Below are 23,683 nucleotides of genomic sequence, written 5' to 3' on the forward strand. Positions count from 1 at the left end.
CCCACTCAAACTCAGTGTCTCTTTTCCCACAGAGACACACAGGCGCATTCTGTTCAGTGGCTCTTGGAAACACATGTGAACACAGATGCACATACACGGCGCTTATGACACACCCATGAACTCCTGTTTAGAGGATGTGTCCCCTAAGGGTCACGACAGATATCCAGGCATACAGAGCACGTGGATTCACAATGCAGAAATGCCCGCACGAGGGAATATGCGCCTGTGTGCACGTGCCCGTGCAGAGGCAGGTGTGTAAGCGGGCACAGTCATGCCATCATAGGATGCACATGTATACCTCGCACACCTGTTCTCACGACAGACGCTCTGGGTGCCAGAAACGCAAGCAGATGGCCCCAGAGACCGCCGGTAGTGCACACAGCGGCCAGGGCCACAACCACTTCTTTCTTTGGCTACTCCCAGCCCGGGACTCCCCCCCGCCGCCCCCCTCCGCCCTGCGCGCGCCCCCGCCGCAGTCCGCGTCCACCCCCGCCGGTCCTCCCTCGCTCGGCCTCCGGGCCCGCGCAGCTCTCCCAGGCCGGCTCGCGAGAACGAGCAGGGGAGGGGACGGAGCCCGCGGCCGAGGGCTGGAGGACTCGACTCTCCGCAGCGGGCAGCCGGGCGCCTAGCTGCGGCAGCGGCTGCCGGCGGCGGCGGCGGCGGTGGCCGCGGCGGCGGCGGTGGCCGGGGGGTGCCAGCCCGCGCCGGGTGGCGGAGAGCCGCGGGGCGGGGGCTGCGGCCGGTGGCCCGAGGGAGAGCTTGCTTGCAGTCAGCATGGCGGGGCTGCGGGCCAGGCGGGGCTCCGGGCTCCGGCTGCTGGCGCTGTCCACGCTCGGCTTCTGCCTGATGCTGCAAGTCAGTGCCAAGAGGCCCCCCAAGACGCCCCCCTGCCCGCCCAGCTGTTCCTGCACCAGGGACACCGCCTTCTGCGTGGATTCTAAGGCAGTGCCCAGGAACCTGCCCTCCGAGGTCATCTCTCTGTGAGTGTCCTGGCTTCTGAGGTGGGGGAGCTGAGAGAGGGAGGAAGGCAAGAGCCGCTCTGGGAGTGGATGGGAAAACCCTTGCTCCCCCTCTACAAAGTGTGGGGAGCAGGAGGTCTCCAGGGGTCCTCAGGACTGGAGATTCAAGGCGTCATCCAGGTTGGGAGTTCTGTAGTCATGCAGGCTCAGCAGCCATGGCTGGGGACAACAGGAGTTTATGGCCAAGAATGAATCATCACCACCAGCAGCATCAATGAGACCTACTGTGTGCAGGGCTCTGAACATGGGGGGAGGGGTTGTTTACAAGAGCATGTGGGCCCCTGCCTGTGATGTCACACCAAGGGCAGAAAGGCTTTTTGTGGGGGGAGGGAGGGTGGAAGCGGGGGGAGGGGCAGATGTGAGATACACCCACACAGTGCCCTGTCAGGGGAGGGACGCCTGCCACTGGTCTCCCATCCACCCTGCACTGGGCCAGCCAGCCCGTCACTTGCAGTAAGTGGCCTCAGAGACTGGATGGGCTGTGGTCCTTGAGAGCAGGATGCTAATCCCCCACCCCCATCCCAGGGCCCCATCCCTCCACAGCACCTACCGAGCACACTGTGGGTGTTTGAATGATCTTGAAGTTGTGGGTAATGAAACCTTCTTTTGGCTGAAGTGGAAGCTGAGCCTGGGGCCACTGGTGTTCAGGGAGGCAGTAGGGGAGGATACTGAGATGGAAGGTAATGAGTTTATGGGGGGAGAAGAAAGATAGCCCTAGGTGGAGGGGACCCAGGCGGGTGAAATGGGCGTTTTCCAGGGCAAGCACAGAACCATTGCCCTATTCACCTTGTGAGCCCCGCCCTCCTCCGCACGCCCCCCCCCCCCCCCCCCCCCCCCCCCCCCCCCCCCCCCCCCCCCCCCCCCCCCCCCCCCCCCCCCCCCCCCCCCCCCCCCCCAGTCCCTGCAAAATCTCCACAGTACTGACTCAGGTGTCCTCTGCAGGACGCTGGTGAATGCTGCCTTCTCAGAGATCCAGGATGGAGCGTTTTCCCACCTGCCACTGCTGCAGTTCCTGTACGGACAGGGCCTTGAGGAAGGGCGGGTAGGGGGTAGGGCAGTGGAAGGGGCCTACCCTGGGCTGCGGGGAGGGGTGCAAATGCATCTAGCCATTTAAGATGCAGGTGGCCCTTACTTTTGCTGGATGGGCTAGCCACAGAAGGTGCAGCAGCATAGAGTCGGGAAGGGTGCAGGGAGCGGCAGTGGGGAGAAGGAAGGTGGGGGTTGCCTGCAAAAGCCAAGAGTGGGTATTTGGGGCCCAGTTAGGAATGGACTTGCCTCCTCTGGAGACCCAAAGGAACTGGGGGCAGTAACTGGGGCTGGTGCCAGAGGATGGACCTGCAGGGGAGAGGGGTCATCATAGAGACCGCTGATCCCAGAAACCAGGATTTGAAGAACGAGTGGGGGTTGAAAGGGAGGGAAGAGAGGGTGTGGAAGTGTGACAGGGGGCTGTTTCTGTTTGGAGCCCCAGTTGCATGAAAGGGCGCCTGTGAGTTACCCCACTCCTTTTCACTGTGGGTTATCCTCAAACATACCACCAGTCTGAGGGGGACAGAGTGAGCTGGGGTGAGGGTGGGAGGCAGAGAGTGGTAACGGAGACAGGAAGGATGCAATGGGGAAGGACCCAACCTGGCCGGCGAGATCTGCCCCTGGTGGTTTCTACCCTCGAAGAAGCTTCTGGGACCAGAACAGGCTCCTGGCTGGTCTCGCTGCTGGGCTGCTCTGGGGCTCCCGGCTGGTCACGAGGTGGGATGGCAGGGCAGCCAGACCGTGAGGAAGCCCCAGGGTGAGGCAGCCGGCTGGGGGCTGGCACAGTGGGCACACCCTTAGGAGCTCTAATTCTCCCTCTGTCTCTCCAGGTTACTCAACTCCAACAAGTTTACTCTGATTGGAGACAACGCCTTCACAGGACTGTCACACCTGCAGTACCTGTGTGTAGCAAGGAAGCCAGAAATGGGAACTAGAAGGGAGGAGGGAGCCGGGACCTGCGTGGGCTAAGAGGGGAGGTTGAATGAGGAAGGCTCAGGGAAGATGGGGGGAGTGGAGAGCCCTTGCATCCTCTGACCACAGGACCCGAGCAGAGGGTCATTTCATCCATCCCTCTGCCTAAACCATCCTGCCTGCATGCCCTGTCACCACAGGCTTAATGTATCCGGAATCAGAATGGAAGCCTGTCTTAGGACCATGGGCAGGAATCTGGATGGAACAGAGGCAAATAGCTGGTTGGGGGTCTGGGATGTTGGGTGGCATCTAAGACAAGTTCTCATTTTCTCCAGCTTCATTGAGAACAATGACATCTGGGCACTATCCAAGTTTACCTTCAGAGGACTCAAGTCTTTGACACACCTGTGAGTATATCATGTACATATGCACACAGGCCCAAAGGCTTCCTCTCCTGTGGCCTAGGGCCTTAGGTACAATCTTCAGGTGACTCAGGGTCTCTGTTGCAGGTCGCTGGCCAACAATAACCTGCAAACACTGCCTAGAGACATCTTTCGGCCCCTGGACATCCTGAGTGACTTGTAAGGCTGAGCCCTATTTCTTTGGACAATGCCACAGAGGGCACATCCCTGGAGGGAGTGGTGTGGGAGCCAGAATTGGGAAGATCATGAGGTCTTGAGAGGCTGGGAGGCCTTGGGTTTGGGGATGCTTCCTAGAAGGCTATGTTGATACACATGAAGCAATATGTGTATACGGTTTTTTTTTTTAAGTTTATTTATTTTGAGGGGGGAGGGGCAGAGAGAGAGGGAGAGAGAGAATCCCAAGCAGGCTCTGTGCTGTCAGTGGGTCTCAATCCCACAAACCATGAGATCATGACCTGAGCTGAAACCAAGAGTCAGGTGCTTAACCCACTGAGCCATCCAGGCGCCCTAAACATGTGCTTTTTAAATATATGTTTGATTTGAACCTTCACTGAAGCCTATAGCATAGCCACAGTCATTAATCAGTATTTACACAAGAAGAAAACCAACCCAGGATTGCGGAAGTTCTGGAGGAACTGAGATGCAACATAGTTGTGCAGGTTCTACACTGCAAAAGGCCCCTGACCTAGGAGGCAAGTAGGGACTAAAACTCACCCCCCACTCCACTGGCCAAGCACGTGTCCACAGGGGTGCACCTACCCCCAGGGGAACCTTTCTCTAATCTGTGCAAAGATGCGGCGTGAGCAAGCAGCAGTGGCCTTGATTATACCTACTTCTAAAAACCCAGGGAGCCTGGGTGGGCAGAACAGCTGGGAGCCTGTTCCTCTCTGTGTTCCCTCCATCACCCTCATGATCCAGGGACCTGCGGGGCAACTCACTCAACTGTGACTGCAAGGTGAAGTGGCTGGTGGAGTGGCTGGCGCACACCAACACCACGGTGGCTCCCATCTATTGTGCCAGCCCGCCCCGATTCCAAGAGCACAAGGTGCAGGATTTGCCACTGCGGGAGTTCGACTGCATCACCACGGGTAGGAGTGCCCCCAGCAGCCCTCCCCAGGGCAGCTGCACAGGCACTGCCAGCACCACCCCCGACGCTAGCCTTGCAATCCAGCAACCTTATCACCCAACAAGCTCTTACTCTTCTTCTCCCCACCCCTCACCTCTTGTCCCCGCAGATTTTGTGCTGTACCAGACGCTGCCCTTCCCAGCAGTGTCAGCCGAGCCCTTCCTTTACTCCAGCGACCTCTACTTGGCACTGGCCCAGCCAGGTGCCAGCGCTTGCACTGTCCTCAAGTGGGACTATGTTGAACGGCAGCTTCGAGATTATGATAGAATCCCAGGTACTGCCCCCAGTCTGGCTGTGCTGGCCCCACTGTTAGGGGTTGGGGAGGGGATGGGCTTCATTGTTCCTCTCCGGTGAGTTCCTATAGGTAGAGGGATAGATGAGACTTGGTCTCTGCCCATAATAACTTTCCAGTCTTTGGGAGAGAGGCCAATATATACATAGATAACATCCATATAATAGATGGGTGTGAGGAGGGACATATGTAACTGATGCTCTGGGACCACAGAGTGTACCCTGGACAATCAAGGAAGGCTTCCTGGTAGAGGGGATGCCTGAGCTGTCTTGAAGATGAGGGAAGGGAGTCAGAGGTGATGCCTAAGTGCCTGGCTTAAGTAACTGGGTGGGGCTGGTAAACCAAGGAGGAGATAGGAGTGGCTAGTGAGCTCAGTTTGGGATCCACTGAATTTGAGCAGAGTCTAGAAGGCTGAGGGACACCTAGCTCAGAGAAAAAATGTGGAAAGGGTGTTCTGGCAGAGAGAACGACATGAGCAAATTCAAGGTGTGCAACAGTTTAGTGTATGAAGGTGTACATGTGTAAACCACAAGCAGCTCATATGACTATACCATATGGTTCCAAGTAGAAAGAGGCAGATGAGACCCAAGAGAGGGTCGTGGACAGGTTTTGAGCAGAGCATGTGAACCAATTCAACCTGTATTTTGGAACACTCTCTCTGTATGTGGCATGGAGAGTGGCTTGGCATGGGCTGAGTCATGTGGGCACACTATTAGGGGGATCTGCTGGAGCCTGGACTGGGGCAATAGCCGTGGGGGCAGAGAGAGATATTTAGAAAGGAGAAGAGAACTGACACAAGATGAAACAAAATTTAAATTGCTCTGTATCTCTAAAAGAACTTAAAGTCCTTATTAAAAACAAAACAAAACAAGACAAAACTTCCCCCAAAAGGAGATTCCAGAGCCAGATGGTCTCCCTGATAAATTCTATAAAACATTCATGGAAGAATAACAGCAATCCTACACAAACTGTATTAGAAAGCAGAAGGGAGGATTGACAGGACTCAGGACTAATCAGTTGTGGGTGAGTGATGGACAGGGGCGTGTTGGGGATGGCTCTGGATTTCTGGAGGTGGGTACTGGGTGGAGCCACAAACTGAAGCTGAGAACGCAGAGAGGAAGGAGGACCACGTTTGGGGGCACATATGTGCTCAGTCATGGTCAGCTGGAGAGTGAGGTGCCTTTGGGTGTGTGGGCAGGGAGGGTCTGAGCTGCAGCTCGGGTGCTGGGGGAATCTTCAGTGTCTGGGCAAGTGCACCAAGGCTGTGGAAGGGATTCGGGGGTGACTGCCAGAGCCTGGGGCTCAGCATGGGCTTTCTTGGGGGGAGAGGTGGGGAGGAGGAGAGTGGGGGAAACATTGCTGGGAAGGAGGAGAGGTGAAGACTGGAGACACCAGACAGGTAAAGTGTGGCCCCACGTGTTTTGGGTGCCTGAGAAGGGGTCTGGTTGTTGAGCAAAAGTACATTTGTGTGGACATCCTCATACATAAAGGCCCTTTCAAAAGTGGGAGTTCTCAGGAGAATGTATTTTCATACGCAACTATCCAAACCTCAAGCTGTCATTTTCTATACCTTGGCTCTATCACCAGGCTGTGGACAGGCTCCGACTCTTCCTCCTTCCCCTGACTGGCATCTGGTCAGCCAGGTAGCTTTGGGCAAGCCACTTAGACTCTGAGCCTGCTTCTGGGCAAAAGAATAGGCTCCGTTTCAGGGCGATTAATTAAGGAACTGTGTTCACACTTGGCACAGTGACTTCGCACAATAAAAATTCAATAATGACATTATGGATAAACAACTGGTTGATATCTGGGGATACCTATTCTGTGCTCAGTGTCAGCTTATATTTAAACCCTGGGCACAAGGGCAGAGGAACAGTGATGCTGAGACAGATTATTAGCTGTGAAAAGTGGGTGAACACCATGGGGAGAGATACCCTAGTGGAGAGCCTTAGTTCTGGCCCAGAATTGGAGGGGACTGACCCCCTTTCCTGAGGGCATGGCATGGGCCGGGGGCCTGTGGCTGCCTGACGCTGCCTCATGCTGCTTCCTTCCACCCTGGCAGCCCCCTCAGCGGTGCACTGCAAGCCAATGGTGGTAGACAGCCAGCTGTACATGGTGGTGGCCCAGCTGTTTGGTGGATCTTACATTTACCACTGGGACCCCAACACCACACGCTTTACCAAGCTGCAGGATATCGACCCACAGCGCGTGCGCAAGCCCAACGACCTAGAGGCTTTCCGCATCGACGGCGATTGGTACTTTGCTGTGGCTGACAGCTCCAAAGCAGGTGCCACCAGCCTCTACCGCTGGCACCAGAATGGCTTCTACTCCCACCAGGCCCTGCATGCCTGGCACCGTGACACTGACCTGGAGTTTGTAGATGGCGAGGGCAAGCCACGGTTGATTGTGTCTAGTAGCTCCCAGGCACCTGTCATCTATCAGTGGAGTCGCACCCAGAAGCAGTTTGTGGCCCAGGGTGAGGTGACCCAGGTGCCCGATGCCCAGGCTGTGAAACACTTCCGTGCCGGGCGGGACAGCTACCTGTGTCTCAGCCGCTACATCGGTGACTCCAAGATCCTGCGCTGGGAGGGCACCCGCTTCTCTGAAGTGCAGGCCCTGCCCTCCAGAGGCTCACTGGCCATGCAGCCCTTCCTCGTGGGTGGCCGCCGCTACCTGGCGCTGGGCAGCGACTTCTCCTTTACGCAGATCTACCAGTGGGATGAGGGGCGCCAAAAGTTTGTGCGGTTCCAGGAGCTGGCCGTGCAGGCCCCTCGGGCCTTCTGCTACATGCCTGCTGGGGATGCCCAGCTGCTCCTAGCCCCCAGCTTCAAGGGACAGACGCTTGTGTACCGACACATAGTGGTGGATCTCAGTGCCTAGAGGGCTGCCGAGGCCTCTGGGTTCCTCGGGCGGCCACTGGAGGCTGAACAGAAGTCTCTGTGTGAGCAGCATGTGTGCCCGTGTGAAGACACATGTAGCCAACCTGCATACATGCCCTCACGTACACCCTGTGCACCCCCTATGAGCATGGGCGCACACTGTGGACTGGCCCAGGGGAGCCACTAGTCATAATCAGCATGAAGACTTGTATATGCACCAGGCAACCCAGCAGCCCTGTGCCCTCTCATACGTGGACACTTGTCGGCCCCATCCCCCACCCGAAGGCCTCCCTTGATGTGCTGCTTTCCCCATGCTCTGGCCCCAGGGAAGGAGTAGGGGAAGGGGGGGCAGAGCCACCACCCACCCCTGTTTTTCAGCAAATCCTTCCCATTCTCTGGTCTCTCCTGCTGGTGCTCCAGGTGTCTGTTTACCTATTCGTGCTTCACCCTGCAGCCCACAGCCACATCCTTCACACTGCTGGGCTCGCTCACCCATGCTGTACTCCTTCTGCATGCACACACGGACACACGCGCACACACCTGTTGACACTCCCATTTCTGTGTGCATACATGCAGGTACAGTGCTGCCTAGAGAGGCTCTTTCATCACCTTGCCTCTCTTCTTGGAGAAGACACACAGTACCTGCCCTCCTCTGCTCATCCCTGGTGTGCCCACCCTATAGCTGATAAGGATGGGAATGGTGGTGCCAGCCTCTGGGCACCAGCCTGATCTCCTGGGGACAAAGCCCCTTTGCCCAAAGCAATAACAACAGAAGACCCTGACCTCTTCTTAGGGCTCTCTGTTCTTACTGGGGTTTCCTGCTCTGATCCTGAATCCTGCTCACCTGTGGACAGAAGACCACCCAGATAAAAGCCTTTCAGCTTTTCTTTACTATAGCTGCCGAAGCTTCAGACCACCCTGTCATTCAGCCCCACCTTTGGGATTGGACCTTGAGCTGTGTAGGCTCCTTTAGGTGGGTCCAAGAGCTGGCTGAGCCAGGGACACTGCAAACATGAGCCAACTGGGTGGGTGCCAGAGAGCATCCTGGGGATACCGGGACCTCTCCAGTCCACAGAGGCAGGCCCCAGGTGCGTTGCCTTTTAATACAAGCTGAGTGGTGGAGAGGGTGAGGGTCTTGTGGGAGCAGCACCTGGGAGCCAAGCTTCTGCTGCCCTCTGCTGTATGCTGCGAATAGACAGTTCTGAGATGGAGGCTGGTGGAGAAGGCATGGATGGGGTGGGGAAACCACCCTGTGCCCAGGCTATGTGAGGGCCTGCTGGTGACAAGATGCTGAGGGGCACTTGGGGGCAATGTTATGACTCACTGCTGCAAATAAAAATTTCCCACCCCATCGCTGGCTCTCAGGCGTCCAATGGCTATGGTCAGTGGTAGCTGTTTCATTGAGAACAGGCCAGGGCTCTGCTCTCTGTCCCTGCTGTTCACAGGGGGTCAGGTGGAACATTAGCATTCAGACTCCCTTCTTCTACCTTCTCTTCCCTTGGAGGAGCGAGTGAGCACCCTAAGGTCAGCTGGTTCTGGGGTCAGGAGTTCATGGTGATGACACTCAGATGCAGAGCAAGTGTGACGAGTCTCCACCACCTGTCGCTGACTCATGACCCAGGTGTTTCTTCCTGGAGCTCACAGTCTTGGGGCTCACTGAGACTGAAGTCAGTCCCTCTGTTAGGCCAACTCCAACCAACATGGCCAAAGACAAACTCAGCAGTCCCTCTCCACTCCTCTCCCCTCCCTCCATTGCTGCCAGCCCTTGCCCTGGGTATAAGATTTCACGAAAGTTGACTGATTTCCCTGGCCTTTGATTTCTCCTTCTGTAAAGTAGATAGTAAAACCTACTCTGTCAGTTCTTGATTCTGCCACTTACTAGCAGGGGTGGCCTCAAACCACTTAGCCTATTTGTATCTCAGTTTTCTCATCTATAAAAGGTGGATAATTGAGATACCTACCTGACAGGGTTAGTGTGAAATGTAAATGCATTAAATATATAATACATTAACATATGAAAGGCCCTTGGAATAGTGTGTCTGTCACAGAACTATGATTTGTATTGGTTTTTAGGACTATATGAGATACAGAGGTGGCTCAGAGAAGGGTGCTTGGTGGGAAAGAAGTTTGATCTTTGGGAAGAACTGCTGTCTGTGGCTGAGGGTTCCCTAGCCATCAGTCTCAGAGCCCCTGTGCCCTATGTCTTACCCATAGCCTCAGATGCCCAGCCAAGCCTGCCCCTGACCACTCCTCACAATGGAGAGTCTCACAGGTGACATGTCTGGGTTTCCACCTCTTCAAACCACATTCATGTGTTCTTGGCTTAGCAGGTGCCCCTTGGGATGCCCAGCTGCACTGTCCTGGGAATTCCTGTTGTGCTTTTTCAAACAGGGAATGGACCCTCACGCTGTGCCAGGGAGAAGTTGCCAGGGAAAGTGGGTTGAGTCTCTCAGACACATTGGCACTCTGTTGCCCAGCAGAAAGATAAACATTCTGACTGTCGCTTCCCCCCAGGACTCCTTCTAGGGGTGGGAGACACTTCTCTCCCTGAATGCCCAGCTTTCTGCTGTATGTCTGCCTGGTCACCTGCCCTGGGGTCATCTGTGTGTCCAGAGAGTTGCTTAGCAATCCAGTGTATCTGGGTGACTGTGTCAACATCTCATGACCAAAGGCTGTGGGAGGCAGAGTCCACTCACTCTGCCAAAGCCAAGAAGGATGACACCCCTCAGCTCCCAGCCACACACCCCTCCGTGCTGAGTCCTGCTCTTGGGAGCAGACCTCTGATGTCTCTTAGATTTCCTAAGCACAGTTAACAGGACCAGGAGTCTCCGAGTAAGAGGCCTTCCCAGCTGGGTAGCCTTAAAGTGGGTACAGGAGAGCTCTTTGCCAACAAGTGGGGGTAGATGCTGAGGTCAGGTCAGGTGACTCTGGAAGGCAACTGGGGAGGAGTTGGTTCTGTCACAGGTACCAAAAGACCTAAGGTGCACATGCACACAGTCAGCCTAGCACCCTTTCCTCCAGGGGAATAGGTGTCCCTTCCCTCTTCTGCAACCTCCTTGCTCCTTCTGAGCTGGCCCCCTATTGAGTCTGTCCCATCCTTCTGCTCCAAGGAGACAAAGATATGTCTCCTTGAGTAGCCTCAATTTTCACCTCAATCACAAGGTCTGTGCCTAGAGATGGATGGTGGGATCCTAGCCCTTGGCATCTCTTGTCCTTCCAACATTGGGTGGGAGCAAGGCCCAAGGTGAGGGGGTGGTTAGATGGGAAGAGCAGGCCTCAGGGGAGTTTCTCCCGTGGGTCAGTTTCACTGCTAGCTCTCACACCCAGCAACACCAATAAAATTGATGATAGTAATTAAGAGTACATAATTACCACGAGTTTATTTATTCCCAGGAAGCCTCCTTTCCCTGGCCCCCATCATTACCTATTCCATCCTTTCCATAGGTGGTGGGTGTTAACTATGGCTCTAATAAAAAATAATAACTGCCAAAGTTGTCCACCTCCCTGGCTCTGGGGAACTCTGCTGTCTCCTTCACCTCAGCCCTATAAAGCAGAGAGGAGGCAGCGCAAGGTCCAGGTAGGGGTCCCCTACCTGGCAAGGTCCCCATTGTCAGAAGGAGGAATGGGGTGCTACACAGAAAAGGTACAAAGAGTGCAATCCTATATACAAAGTTCTAGAGGCAACAACTTTTGCTGTCTCTTTTGAGCTCCCACCTTCTTCCCCATATGCACCTCCCCCCACCCCCCCCCAGCTGCTTTGTTCCCTCTCCCCTTTCAGGCCTGAGCTCAAAAGACTGATAAGCCACACATTATCATTCAGCAACAAATGCCACAGGTGACGTTACTTTTCATCCCAGAGGGAATGTATTTCCTGCATGGTAAAAAAAAAAAAAAAGGATCTTTGTAAAGGTCAAGACCCTGCATACAAAAATTTGCTACAAAGTGGCAATTGTTGATATAATTAAGTTCTCAGGGATTTTTGTGTTCTAGACTCCCAGGAACAGGGGGAATTTCAGGTTTCTGGTGAAGAAGGCATGGGGGAGCAGGTGCTTGGGGCTCTGCCGAGAATCTCTCAAATCATTATGGTCAAACCACCCAAGTAGGTGGGCTGTGGAGAAGTAACTCAAAAGTAAACTCCTGAAGCCCGCTCTTCAGGGTGAATCTCATAGGGGTGTTGAGCCCCTCAGATTCCCTCTCCCTACTACCTCCAGCTTTTGCTCTAGGTCAACTCAGCGTCTTTGAGGCACTCACGCATCTCCTGACCCAGTGGGGCAAGACCTAGATTTGTCCAGGCCTAGCCTCCTTCCACGCGTGCATGAGCCTGGAAGCTGAGTCCTGCACCCATCTCCTACCCTTTCCCATTTTACAGAAGGAAAAGACAAGGCAAAAGGAGGAAGCCAGTTTTCTGAGAAAACAAATTTCCTTCTTTTCCTTCTCCCCTCCTTTTTGTTGCTGTTTCCCACCCTCTAATCATTGCCATTAGGGCGGCTACTCACTCTACGGGCCCCATCCACAAATAGGAGGTGCATCGCCCCTTTAAGGGGCAGGCCCCTGGCCTCCCTGACCTCGTCCCGCCCCCTCCGGGGCCGCACTGCGCCTGCGCCCAGCGCCGGAGACCTGGGGTTGGGCAGAGCCCGGTTCCGTGCAACTTTCAAGTGAGTTGCAAACTCCGCCCCGAAGCTGGAGCCGGTGGCCGAGAGCACTGAGACTGCGAGGACCCGAACGAACGAAGGCCGTGACCGCCACCCGCGGCCTGGGACGCAGCAGCGCCACGAGGAGAGTCGAACAGCTAGTTCTCCGTAGCAGGAAGTTCGGGTCGGAGCCGTAACTGCCCAAGGAGCGCGGCGAGGCGGCAGAGCGCGCCCGCCCTTACCGGCTTCCGAGTCGGTGCCTCCTCGCCCTGGGCCTCCCCATTCTTCAGGCTACCCGCACTGCAGCATTAGGGGGCGGCCGGCTCCGCCTCTGCCAAGGGGCAGCTGGAGCGCCCCTCTGGTTCCCGCACTTCCACTGGTTACCCCATTCCAGCCCTGCGTGAGCCTTCCTCTAGGCATCTTCTTGTAGGGGTTCTCCCTTCGTCCTGAGGCTGCAGGATGGTGTCCTGGATGATCTGTCGCCTGGTGGTGTGAGTATGGCCGCTTTCGTACCCCCTTTACCTCCAGGTGCCAGGCCGCCCTTGAGGTGGAAAATGGGAACGTCTGGTGAGAAAGAGGGGCTTTCAGTGCCCGCAAGGGTTAACGGACCTGCGGGTCTACGCGTGGCATTGGGCACCAGTGCTTCCACTCTACTCCCAAAGCCTTCTTGGCTCATGGCGAACCCCCTCCCGCAGTCACATACACTCCAGACAGGAGTGTGGGAGAACCTCACACCAGCCTGCAGCCCCTTGGCAATCAAGGCGTTGTGGCACGTTGTGGGCGGAGATTTCAGGTGCCTGCTTCCGTCTGAGTGGTCACCTGACTCTCCACCCTGGCCTCAGCCTCCCCACTCTGTCCTACTCTCACCTTTCAGTACTCCAGCACCTGGCTCCAAGATCCCTGTCTGCAGCCTGGCAGTGCCAGGTCTGGTGGCCCTGGGCCTGATTGCGTGTCCATGGGAGGGGACAGCCTGGTCCTCTCACCAGCTCAGAAGCCTGCTTCCCACCCACCTGCTGTGTGTGCTCCCCGCTCAATCATGCACCCATAGGCCACTGGTGCAGGCTTGGGCAGGCTTGGACTGTTTGTAAACAGCAGGGTGGGGAGGTGGCCTTCAGGGCACTGACTCAGGCACAGGTTGTGCAAGCCGATCGAGAAGAACAGGGTAGGCCTTCGCCACTTCACACCTTTCGGGGAAGTGGCCACCTGGTGGGGGGCAAGAGGGATATGATGCCCCTCATTTTCCCCTTCTGTTTTCTAGGCTGCTGTTTGGGATGCTGTACCCAGCTTATGCTTCCTACAAGGCTGTGAAGACCAAGAACATACGTGAATATGTGAGTGTGGCTGTGGGCAGGAGGGCTTAGCTCAGGTTGGATGGGATGACAGACAACCTTGGGGGTTATGGTAGGCCTTGACAAGGTGGGAACGGTCTGAGCTGGCCAGCCCTTCCTCCAGGAGCATAAGCAGGTGGGTGTGTTTGGAGGGCAGGCTCTGAGGGTGCCAATGCAGAATCTTGTGGGTGAAGCTTCTTGGGGGTGGGTACAGGAATGAGTGGCAGTTTCTCAGAGGCAGCTCTCTAGGGCCAGCCAGGTGCCAGGAGAATGCAGTAGGACAGGCTCTCTGGAATCTCTGGGTCAGCCTGGGACAGGGGAGTCAGCTCTGCAGGTTCAACTGTTGGCCTCTGACACCCCCCTCCCTCCCAGGTGCGGTGGATGATGTACTGGATAGTCTTTGCACTATTCATGGCAGTGGAAACCTTCACAGACATCTTCATTTCCTGGTATGCATGCAGGCGGTCTGTGGGCTGTGGGGAATGATGGCCCACTCTCGGCCTGGCTCCCTAGCTGATCTTGCTCCCGCGGGTGCTCTGACAGGTTCCCTTTCTACTATGAGATCAAGATGGCCTTTGTGCTATGGCTGCTCTCGCCCTACACCAAAGGGGCCAGCCTGCTTTACCGAAAGTTTGTCCACCCATCCTTATCCCGTCATGAGAAGGTACCTTGTGGGGGAGCCAGGGAGGGAAACATAGGGGTGGGTGTGGAGGAAAGAGCCCTGGACATGGGATTCAGGACGCTGGGTGATACCACGATTCTAATCTGAACCCTGCTGCCCTTCAGCTGTGGAACCTTGACAGAACCTAGCCTTCTTCCTCTTCTGTGATAATCAGATGGGGGCACAGGTGAATGAGCAGTTGAGGGTGTGAAGCACCAGCTGGAAGTTGTGTTCGGGTTGGTGGGAGGAGGCTGAGCATGGCCATTCACTGAAGCGTGGGAATGTCTGCTCCTGGTGTGGTTGCCAGTGCACGGTGTGGGGGGGGGGGGCAGGGAGGCATGGCACATACTGGCTTCTTTGGGGGCTGCAGAGGAGGAGTGACTCCAGCTGTCCACCTGAGCTCTCCCCCCTCCCTGCCCCCTACAGGAGATTGACACTTGCATCGTGCAGGCCAAGGAGCGCAGCTATGAGACGGTGCTCAGCTTTGGGAAACGGGGCCTCAACATTGCTGCTTCGGCCGCTGTACAGGCTGCCACCAAGGTGCCTTGAGCCCCAACCCTCCAGCAGTCCTCCCAACCGCAGTGCCTTTTGGACGAGTCCAGCTCTCTATCAGGGAGCCGAGAGTGCAGCTGACCATGCCAGGGAATAGGATGAGAGGTGACAGGTGGGGTGTTGGCGGGAGCATGGAGCTGGAAGTTGACTTCCTTGGCTGGGACATGGACCATGAGTGGTTGCTCCTGCTCTCTGAGCCTTTGTTTCCTGTGGTGCCACAAAGGCACAGGGCTAGAAGGTTACTGAGTTGCTTTTAGTTCTGAGGCCTATGCCCCAGTGATTACCTGCTGGTCAGCCCTTGATTTCCCTGAGCAGTTGCCCTGACTCAGACCCCTTCCTGCTAGGATCCCCTGGCCCATTCCTCCAGATAATGCAGTGGCTCCCCATCGCTTACAGAGTCAGGGTGCACTGGCCGGAAGGCTGCGGAGCTTCTCCATGCAGGACCTGCGCTCCATCCCTGATGCCCCTGCCCACCATGATCCCCTCTACCTGGAGGACCAGATACCTCGCCGCAGGCCGCCCATAGGTAAGTGGACAGATTCAGAGCTGTTCTGGAAGGAATGCCTCTTCCATGCAAGCTGTGAATTTCCCAGGGGTTAGAAGAAGGTCTGTCTTGGCCTTGGGCCTTCAGACTATGGAAATGCCTAGCTTTGCCGCCCTGGCCTCCCTCTCCTCTATACAGGGTATAGGGCAGGCGGCCTGCAGGACAGCGACACTGAGGATGAGTGTTGGTCAGACACAGAGGCAGTCCCCCAGCCACCTGCCCGGCCCCGAGAAAAGCCTCTGGGCCGCAGTCAGAGCCTGCGTGTGGTCAAGAGGAAGCCGCCCGTGCGGGAGGTCAGTAGCACGGAAGGCGCAAGGGAGGTGGGCTGTCCAGGTACTTAGCCTACACCTCTCAAGTTGTGTGTGCTCTCTCCCCCAGGGCACCTCGCGCTCACTGAAGGTTCGGACGAGGAAAAAGACTGTTTCTTCAGACATGAATAGTTAGGGTCTTTAGAGCCTGGCTCAGTCTTACCTCTTGCCTTGTGGAGCACCGGGCACTGTTTGGAGGGGACCTCTGGCTGCATGTCTGACCTGCCTGCACCAGCTGCTCAGGCTCTGCCCCCCTCGGCTCCTGCTGCTGGCTAAGGGCCAGGTGCTTCTGGGGGTACCAAAGCAGGCTGGGCCCAGGATTCTATTTATTGCCTTTCTCATCCTTCTACCTTCCTGGTGTGTGGGACCAGAGCCCTTTTCAAGCCTCTGCAAATGAAACCAAAAGTCCACCCAGCTGTGTTCATTCCTTCCTGTCCTTCAAAGTACTTGACAGCCTCCTCCAAAGCCGTGTGTGTGTGTGTGTGTGTGTGTGTGTGTGTGTGTGTCCTCGTATGTTTTACATTGGTGAATGAGGTCAGGTTTATGCAAGTTTTGGTAAATAAATACATAAAAGTGGTCTGTTTGTCCTGGTTTGTACTCCTGGTTGTCACAGCACATATTATTAAACAGCCTGCTACAGGCCAGTCCAGGCCTAGGAAAGGGGCTCAAAGGAAAGACAGACTGCCAGAGGGGCTCAGTCTTCTGGGGGAGGTAGCCATTAACATATAGTTGTGATGTAAGTACTGTCTTGTCTAGATGGGGGACAGGGGAGCTGGGGGGGGGGAGGAACAGCCTGAGGGGTCAGAGTCTAAGATGACTGCAATCAGGAGATGGGGTTAGACCTTGATGGGAAGTAGAAGCCAATGGGAGCAGAGGTGTGGAGGGAGCTCGAGCAGCACAGTAATCCCATAGGGATTAGCTGGCGCTGTAAACAGATTAGGCCTGGGGAGGCCAGTTTCCTCCATGGGCCTGAGGGGGTCTCTAGGCAGCCCTGGGGACACTGAGTTCCCGTAAACACCCAGGATAACGTGGGGAGCATTGCACCTCTTTGGAGTGGCCGCAAGAGGGCAGCAGCTGCCAGGGTCTAGGCTGCCCCTAGCTTCCAGGTCAAGGAGGGTGGGGTTGGGAGGCTGGCCAGAGCCCTGCCCTACAGGGGCCTGGCCGCTGGCTGGCTGGCTGGCTGGAGAGACGATGCAGAATTCTGTCCTGGCCTCCAATGGCCCTTTCTGCTGTTCCTTCCTGTTGTTTGTGGTCATTCGTCCTGTCTGTCCCATCCATGGAGTCTCCCCTGTTCTGAGAGCCAGGCTCTTTGCCAGAGCTCACTCTATACCATCTCCTCCTCTAATCCCTGGGGTAGTCAGGGCTGGCTTTGGCCCTCTCCTGCTCCTGGGTGCTGGTCTCACTGTGGTGTCCCAGGGCTGCTCCCCTAGCCCACCGCATGCCTGCTCTTCCTTTCCGCTTTTGATTCAGCAAAGAGGTGGGTGGAAAGAAGGGAAATGGGGTGGCAACCCGGAGTGACCTGAGGAGTGTGGATTAACTCTTGGTGTGGGGATTATCCGGGTTTTATTTGGGGAAGGCACTTAATCGGTCGGGGTGGTTTAGCTCCTCACATATTGGTGTTCAATGACTTCCTATTTACGCGTTCCCTTGCATCACAGTTTTGCCTCATTTCTTCATTCAAAAAAATCTCTGTTGAGCATCTCCCAGGTACCAGGCATGTTTCAAAATACTCAGGATACTGTCTAGGAAGGGCTAGCACCTAGAATGTGCCTCCACAGCAGGTGCTGCTCTAAGCCCCTAACACACATTCACTTCATCTTCACGACAATCTCCTGAGGTAGGTACTATTATTATGACATCCATTTTACAAATAGGAAAACAGACACTGAGAGGGCAAGTGGTTGGCCCGAGGTCACACAGCTAATACATGGCAGAATTAGGCTTTGAAACAGGCAGCCTGGCTCCAGAGTCAGTATGCGGAACCACTGTACAGGACTAAAGTAAATGAGGCAAGAAGAAGGAGACAAGTGCATGGCAAACATTAGTTGTGTGCCTGGCCTCAGGCCGGGCATTTTATAGAGATGATTTCCTTGAATCCTCCTGAGAAGCCTGAAGGGAGGGGCTAGACCCATTTCACAGTTGGAAAAACAGAGACTTGGAGAAGTGAAGCAATTTGTCCCCAGTCATGCTGCCTGTGGGTGGCGCCCCTGTCTTCTGAGGCAAGCTTGCCAAGAAGTTGTGGTGGTAGACACGGAATGGCAGGATCCACACTCCTGAACTGGAGGAACAAAACAGAGGGATGTGGGGTGAATGGGCAATGAAACAAAACCTCAGAGGAAGGGGGAGGCCTGAAGTTATGGGGTGTTGAGGGAGCTTTCATGGGAGCTGGAGCTTCACCTGCCCTCATTCCTAGAAGGGCTTTGAGTGGGCAGCAGAGTCTTTTGGGCCCCTGAGCCCTTTTAAGGGTGACACTTTTTCAGGCCCAAGATCTCCACCTCCATCCCCCTCGTCGCCAGCCTCCTTGCTAGCCTGGCTCCCCACAGCTCCTGCCTTTTCTGACTCCAGAAAGCTCAAGTTCACCCCTTCATCCATGTCAGCCTCCAGACCTTTGCTGCAGCTGTATGACTCTCCTGCCCTCTGAATGGTCTTTCTTTCCCTGCTCCCTGTAGCCTTCCTTGGAGACCTGCTTTCTCCAGGAAGCCTTCCCTGACTGGCCAAGCTCTCCTCAAGCTATTAGAGTTCCTGCTCTCTGGCCAGCTCACTGGTCCTGGGCTCACCATGGGCTGTGTGGGTGTGTCCGTCCCCAGCTGGCCTCCCCTAAACCTGACTGACTTTGTAATCCCCACCCCATCCATCCAGACTGCCCCATAGCTCCGTGCTGTTCCCCCTGACGTGATCTTCCTCCTCTACCCAACTGTCTGTCCTCTCCCTATGTGCCCCAGGACCCCACTCAGACACCACCAGGAAGCCCTCTGTGAGCACGCACACCCCTGCCTCCTTAGAGTTGATTGGTCACCCAGACCACACCATAGCTGTTCTTTTTTTTTTTTTTTTTTTAATTTTTAATGTTTATTTTCGAGAACGAGAGCGAGCATGAACAAGGGAGGAGCAGAGAGAGAGAAGGTGACACAGAATCTGAAGCAGGCTCCAGGCTCTGAGCTGTCAGCACAGAGCCCGATGTGGGTCTTGAACCCAAGAGCCGTGAGATCATGACCTGAGCCAAAGCCGGACACTTAACCAACTGAGCCACCCAGGCGCCCCTTGCCATAGCTATTCTTACACGAACCTCTCTGTTTTTGCCTTGAGCACATCCTATTTTCTCCCTCATTCACTGTGACTTCATAAAGGACAGACTTGCAACTTACTCACTTTTGAATCCCAGCCTGGAACAAGTGGTGGTTTAGCCAAAGTGAAATATCGTCGTATGTGTGTGGCTCAGTGGTGAAGGTCCACTTGTCTGACTTGTGAGCATCACTTCCTCCGTGAAGTGGGACTTCCCCCCATTTCCCCGGGGTGGGACTAGAAGCACCTTGTACTCATTTCTTAACATGCCAACTCCCAATAGTCACCCCGCAGGGCCCAGCACAGGGCCTGACATGTAAGAGGCCCCAGTGAATGTTTTCTGGTAAAAGAACAAAGGCACTAAGTGAGTACAAACTCCTAGAGGGCAGGGGTGGCCTGTGCTTTCATCTTTGTGCACTATATCTCCTTGGTGCCCATCACAGAGCCTTGAAAATGCCAGGATCTCTCTAACACACGTTTGCCAAACGCCTGCTGCTGCAGTTACATGGATTTCAAGACATTCTGAGGCCAGAGGGGAAGGGGCAAGGAGAACTCCAAGTTCTGGGGCATTTCTGGCCAAGCATACACGTGATCTTAAGACTGGAGCTTTGGGTGTGGGCTGGGCTTCCCTCAGAGCCTGCCCTGTCCCTCTGAGAAGCACTGAGACGGCTGCCGGCACTGCCTCCCTCTGCGTGGGGCTCCTGGCCCTAGGGCCCACCCTGCTCTGGCTTGCCCACAGCCCTCAACCTCCTATTACCCACTAGTATGCCCAGGCAGGATCAAGGCTGGGCTTCTGTCCCAACTGATCTAGAGCACAGATGTGCTGGGCTCCATGCTGGGCACCGGTAGGGAGATGAGACAGCCTAGGCCAGCCCCCTTGCAAGAACATACTTCCGCTTGGCCCGGATACTAGTCCCCCTTGGTTTGTGCCCAGGGCTTTCTCTCCGGCTTCTCAATCCGCCTTGCCTGCTCGAGGGTCTCCTCCATTGCCTCCCAGTTGCCAGGTGCGTGTGGTCCTGAATTCCTGGCCTCCTCTTTCCGGCCTCTGCACTGCCACACCTACCTTTGGACCTTAGGCGACTCCCCTCCTCTCCCTGCCTCTTCAGCCCCTCTCAGCCTGTGGCCCTTTCATGTCCTGGTCCCCCTTACTGCCTCTGGCCTCCAGGTGCACTTGGCCCCCTGTCACTTACTGCCACTCTGGGGCTGCAGATAGTTAGCCTCAAGCTGAGTTGGGGAGTCTGGGCTGGCACTGCCCTGCCCGTGAGGGGGTTGACAAGAGCACCCAGGTTCTTGCCCCTTGTCCCTGATAAACATCAGGGATAATGGCTGGGTAGGGGGGCAGAAATGTCAGCCGGAGGCTGATGCCTACTGCTCAGGAAATCCTGGGGGCCAGAGCGGGGTTGCTAGGCAGAAGGTCTTGAGCCTGGGGCAGAATGAGGTAGCTTTCTCTACAGGGGTGGTTAGATGCAGGGGAGGGGAGGGTGGGGGAGGGAGGAGGGGCACTGGGGAGGTGCGGGCTGAGAAGAGGAATTAGGTCAGGGATGTGGGTGGGTGGGCACGAGGGGAGGGGGGCATCTGCTCTAGAGCTTCCTCCTGGCTCCAGAAGCATCTCCACACTTCCCTTCCTCTCTCCCCCTCACCCCAGGTCCTGGGAGAACTCTCCCCGGTATTCCCCCTCCCCCATGCCCCCCGGTCCAGGCGTTGCCACAAGGGTGGGGGGCAGGGTGGGGGGAGGCCAGCCTCAGCTGTCTGAAGGATGGAGGGGCTGGGGAAGCAGGGCTAGGTGCCCAGACGGCCGCGTGTGTGGGAGGGGATGTCCTCAGATGCCCTCCACCCGGCAGTCCCCGCTCTGACGTGGGTGCCCCCCCCTCTCCCGGCCCGGATTAGTGGCAGCTTGGCCTGACTCTCCGGGGCTCCTTCCCCCGCCCCCGCCTGCTGCCCTCCCCTGGGCAGGGGGCTATTCCACCCGAGGGGCACTGTGCTTGCCCAGGTAAGGGGCTCTGGGGACAGCGTGAGGGCAGCTGGCTCGTGAGTGCTGCTGTGCTTGTCAGCATGAATGTGTGTATCAGAGTGTGTGTGTATGTGTGCTCGTGAAGGCTCCGTGAGAGCCTGGGGTGGGCCAATGCGCATCTGGGGGTGCTGGTCAGCTTGCCTTTGTCCACGAATCCAGCATTGTGTCCCCGCGTGTGTGGCTTTCCTTCTGTGTTTGTGTCTTTTGTGTGTCTCCTTAGATCTGCTCCGTCCTCAGGCACAGAACAGCCGGCTATCAGGGCTCTGTGGGCCGGTGGCATGGGCTGTGTGTGGAGCAAGATGGGGAGCTGGGTGAGGGTGGAAAGGGCCTTCTCCCCCCACCCCCATGACTCCCTGGGCATTTCGGGAGCCTATCCTGAGAGTCCTGTTCTAGTCCAGAGACTTGTGACCTGACAAAGCAGACAAGGCAACTAGGGATGAGGTGGGGGGAGTTGTCTGTCATACTCCCCTGGGACAGTCCCCATCTCCTTTAGGGATGACAGCGACAGGCCCTCAGTACCCAGGACAGCCCAGGGTCCCACCCTGCCCTACCCAGCCTCTTCTAGGCCCTAAGCCGAAGGAATCTCCTCCTAGACTCTCCCACAAGCTTTGGCTGCCAGAAGACACAGATGGGGGACCACAGGCACACCCCAGTCCCCCATCTGCACCGTAGAGCCAGCCTGGGGGAGGGTCTGGGGCTTGGGACCTTGGCATTGCCGTCTGCATTAGACACTCCGTGATCATTTCCCCGGGCACATTCAGGTCCAGGCCACCCCTCAGGGGAGCTGGGGGAGGAAGGGAGTGTTAATAACTCAGTCATGTAAACAACCCCTACCAGCCTGCCCTGCCACAGAAGCGGCCTCTGGGGGGAGGTGGAGGGGCTGGGTGAATCCATGCCAACATGACCCAAGTTCCGCCCGGTGCCCCTTCAGGGCTCCTCTTCTTAGGCCCCCTCTTCTCCTCAACTGGTGAACCGACTGCTGCCTGTCTTTGTCTCTTGGGAGGACGGTTTGCTCCCAGCTCTTCATGGCTCCTCTCTCCAGGGATGTTAGTTATGTCTTGGGACCAGGCTAGAGACATCTGAGAGCTCATCCCTTGGTTGGGATGGGGTGGGTGGGGTGGTGCTGCCTCTGTCCCAGGCTGGGTGAAGGCAGGCCAAGGATGGCTTCCATAGGGAGGCAGGGGAGGTGTGGGGTGGGAGGTGGGGGCCTGAGGGGAAGGGAAGCGCCCGTTGGGCGTGTGGGTTTCTATGTGTGTCTGAATCTGTCTGTGTGTGTTTGAATCTGTCTGTTTGTGTCTGTGCTCTGGAACCACCCCCGCAGAGGAGCCGGGATGCTTCCTCGGGTGGAGGGTGCCCTGCTTTCCCATTTCCTCTCCTCCTCTCTGCTCCCTCCCAGGAGCCACTCCCATGGGCTGTTCTCCAGTGCTGGGCCTGGAAGCACTAGGCTCTGGGATGGGGCAGACCCCCAGAACACCAGGCTGGAGCAGGTGTTGGGGCTCATCTGGTCCCACCTCCTTTCTGGACACTTGGTGAAACCCAGGCCCTTAGAGCAGGGACAGACCAGAGCCTAGGTCTCCCCAAACTGCTAAGGCAGACACGGTGCCTGCTATTGGGACCTGGAAGGGGGCTTGAGTCAAAAATGGTGAAGAGCAGCTTGGCCAGGTGACCACGAGGTAGGGCAGACCTGCGCCAGTGGGGTGTACCCATGTGCCAGAGCTGACGGATCACGAGCAAGTGGTCCAGCAGGCACAGGGTCGGCTGGTCTGGGTCAGGCGCCCATCACTGACCCGTGAGAACCCGACTGCCCCTGCCAGCTCTGGCACTGCCCCCTCCCAGCCGCCCCGCCCTAGCACCCCGGGGGGCACCCCGCCCCACCGTGGCCTGGTCCGGCCCCTCCCGCCCTTTGCTCCAGTTCCCGGGCTTGGCACCTATAGTGGGGGTGCTGCCCGCCTGCCAGGCTCCGGGGCCGGGCCCACGGGAGGGTGGGGCGGCTGGGAAGCTGGCACGCTGCCCCGGGGGAGCCTCTCTCGGCAGGCGCCCGGGTGCCGCGGGGGGGAGGGGGGAACAAAGGGCTCATTCTCCCCGTGCGCAGCCGGTGGCATCGCCGGGGCGTTGGCGGAAGCCCCCGGGGCCCGGGTGGGGGCAGGCCCAGGCGGGGCCGCCGAATCACGGGCTCCTGTTTCCCGCAGGGTGCTGGAGGAGGAAACCGGCGGAGCAGCTTCCCCACTCTCAGTTGCGCGTCTGGCGATGGCGATGAGAGGTCCTGCTGCGCTGTCCGCCGCGCTCTCCCTCCATTAGCCGCGCTGCGCTGTGCTGCGCCCTCGCTGGTGCCTCTCTCCTGGGACCCGGGATCGGGGCCCCCTTTCCAGGCACGACCCCCTCCCCCGGCCCTTCGGCCTTTCCCCCCCCCCCCCGACTCGGCCGTTTCCGACCCGGGGCGCACGTTCCCCCCGGCCCGGCTCCCACTCTCCCTCCGGGGGCACCCGCTCCCTAGCCCCGGCCCGGCCCTCCCCGCGGCGCAGCACGGAGTCTCGGCGTCCCATGGCGCAACCCACAGCCTCGGCCCAGAAGCTGGTGCGGCCGATCCGCGCCGTGTGCCGCATCCTGCAGATCCCGGAATCCGACCCCTCCAACCTGCGGCCCTAGAGCGCCCCCGCCGCCCCGGGGGAAAGAGAACGGGAGCGCGCTGAGCG

At 57.1% G+C, this 23,683-nt stretch overlaps 2 protein-coding genes across 2 annotated transcripts; both read left to right on the forward strand.

Moving 5' to 3' along the window:
• The first annotated feature begins 714 nt into the window (after positions 1-714).
• On the forward strand, positions 715-9,024 carry LGI3 (leucine rich repeat LGI family member 3). The gene is made up of 8 exons (XM_039243730.1): positions 715-980; positions 1,962-2,033; positions 2,876-2,947; positions 3,293-3,364; positions 3,467-3,538; positions 4,298-4,467; positions 4,615-4,779; positions 6,857-9,024. The coding sequence occupies exons 1-8, from the start codon at positions 775-777 to the stop codon at positions 7,672-7,674; spliced, it is 1,647 nt and encodes a 548-aa protein (XP_039099661.1). The 5' UTR covers positions 715-774; the 3' UTR covers positions 7,675-9,024.
• Positions 9,025-12,298: 3,274 nt separating this feature from the next.
• REEP4 (receptor accessory protein 4) lies at positions 12,299-16,274 on the forward strand. Its single transcript, XM_039243820.1, has 8 exons — positions 12,299-12,795; positions 13,563-13,635; positions 14,005-14,081; positions 14,176-14,296; positions 14,720-14,833; positions 15,242-15,371; positions 15,528-15,682; positions 15,768-16,274. The coding sequence occupies exons 1-8, from the start codon at positions 12,764-12,766 to the stop codon at positions 15,831-15,833; spliced, it is 768 nt and encodes a 255-aa protein (XP_039099751.1). The 5' UTR covers positions 12,299-12,763; the 3' UTR covers positions 15,834-16,274.
• The last annotated feature ends 7,409 nt before the right edge of the window (positions 16,275-23,683 follow it).

Source organism: Hyaena hyaena, unplaced genomic scaffold, assembly GCF_003009895.1.
Source record: "Hyaena hyaena isolate Hyena2069 unplaced genomic scaffold, ASM300989v1 scaffold_230, whole genome shotgun sequence".
NCBI classification, from domain to species: domain Eukaryota; kingdom Metazoa; phylum Chordata; class Mammalia; order Carnivora; family Hyaenidae; genus Hyaena; species Hyaena hyaena.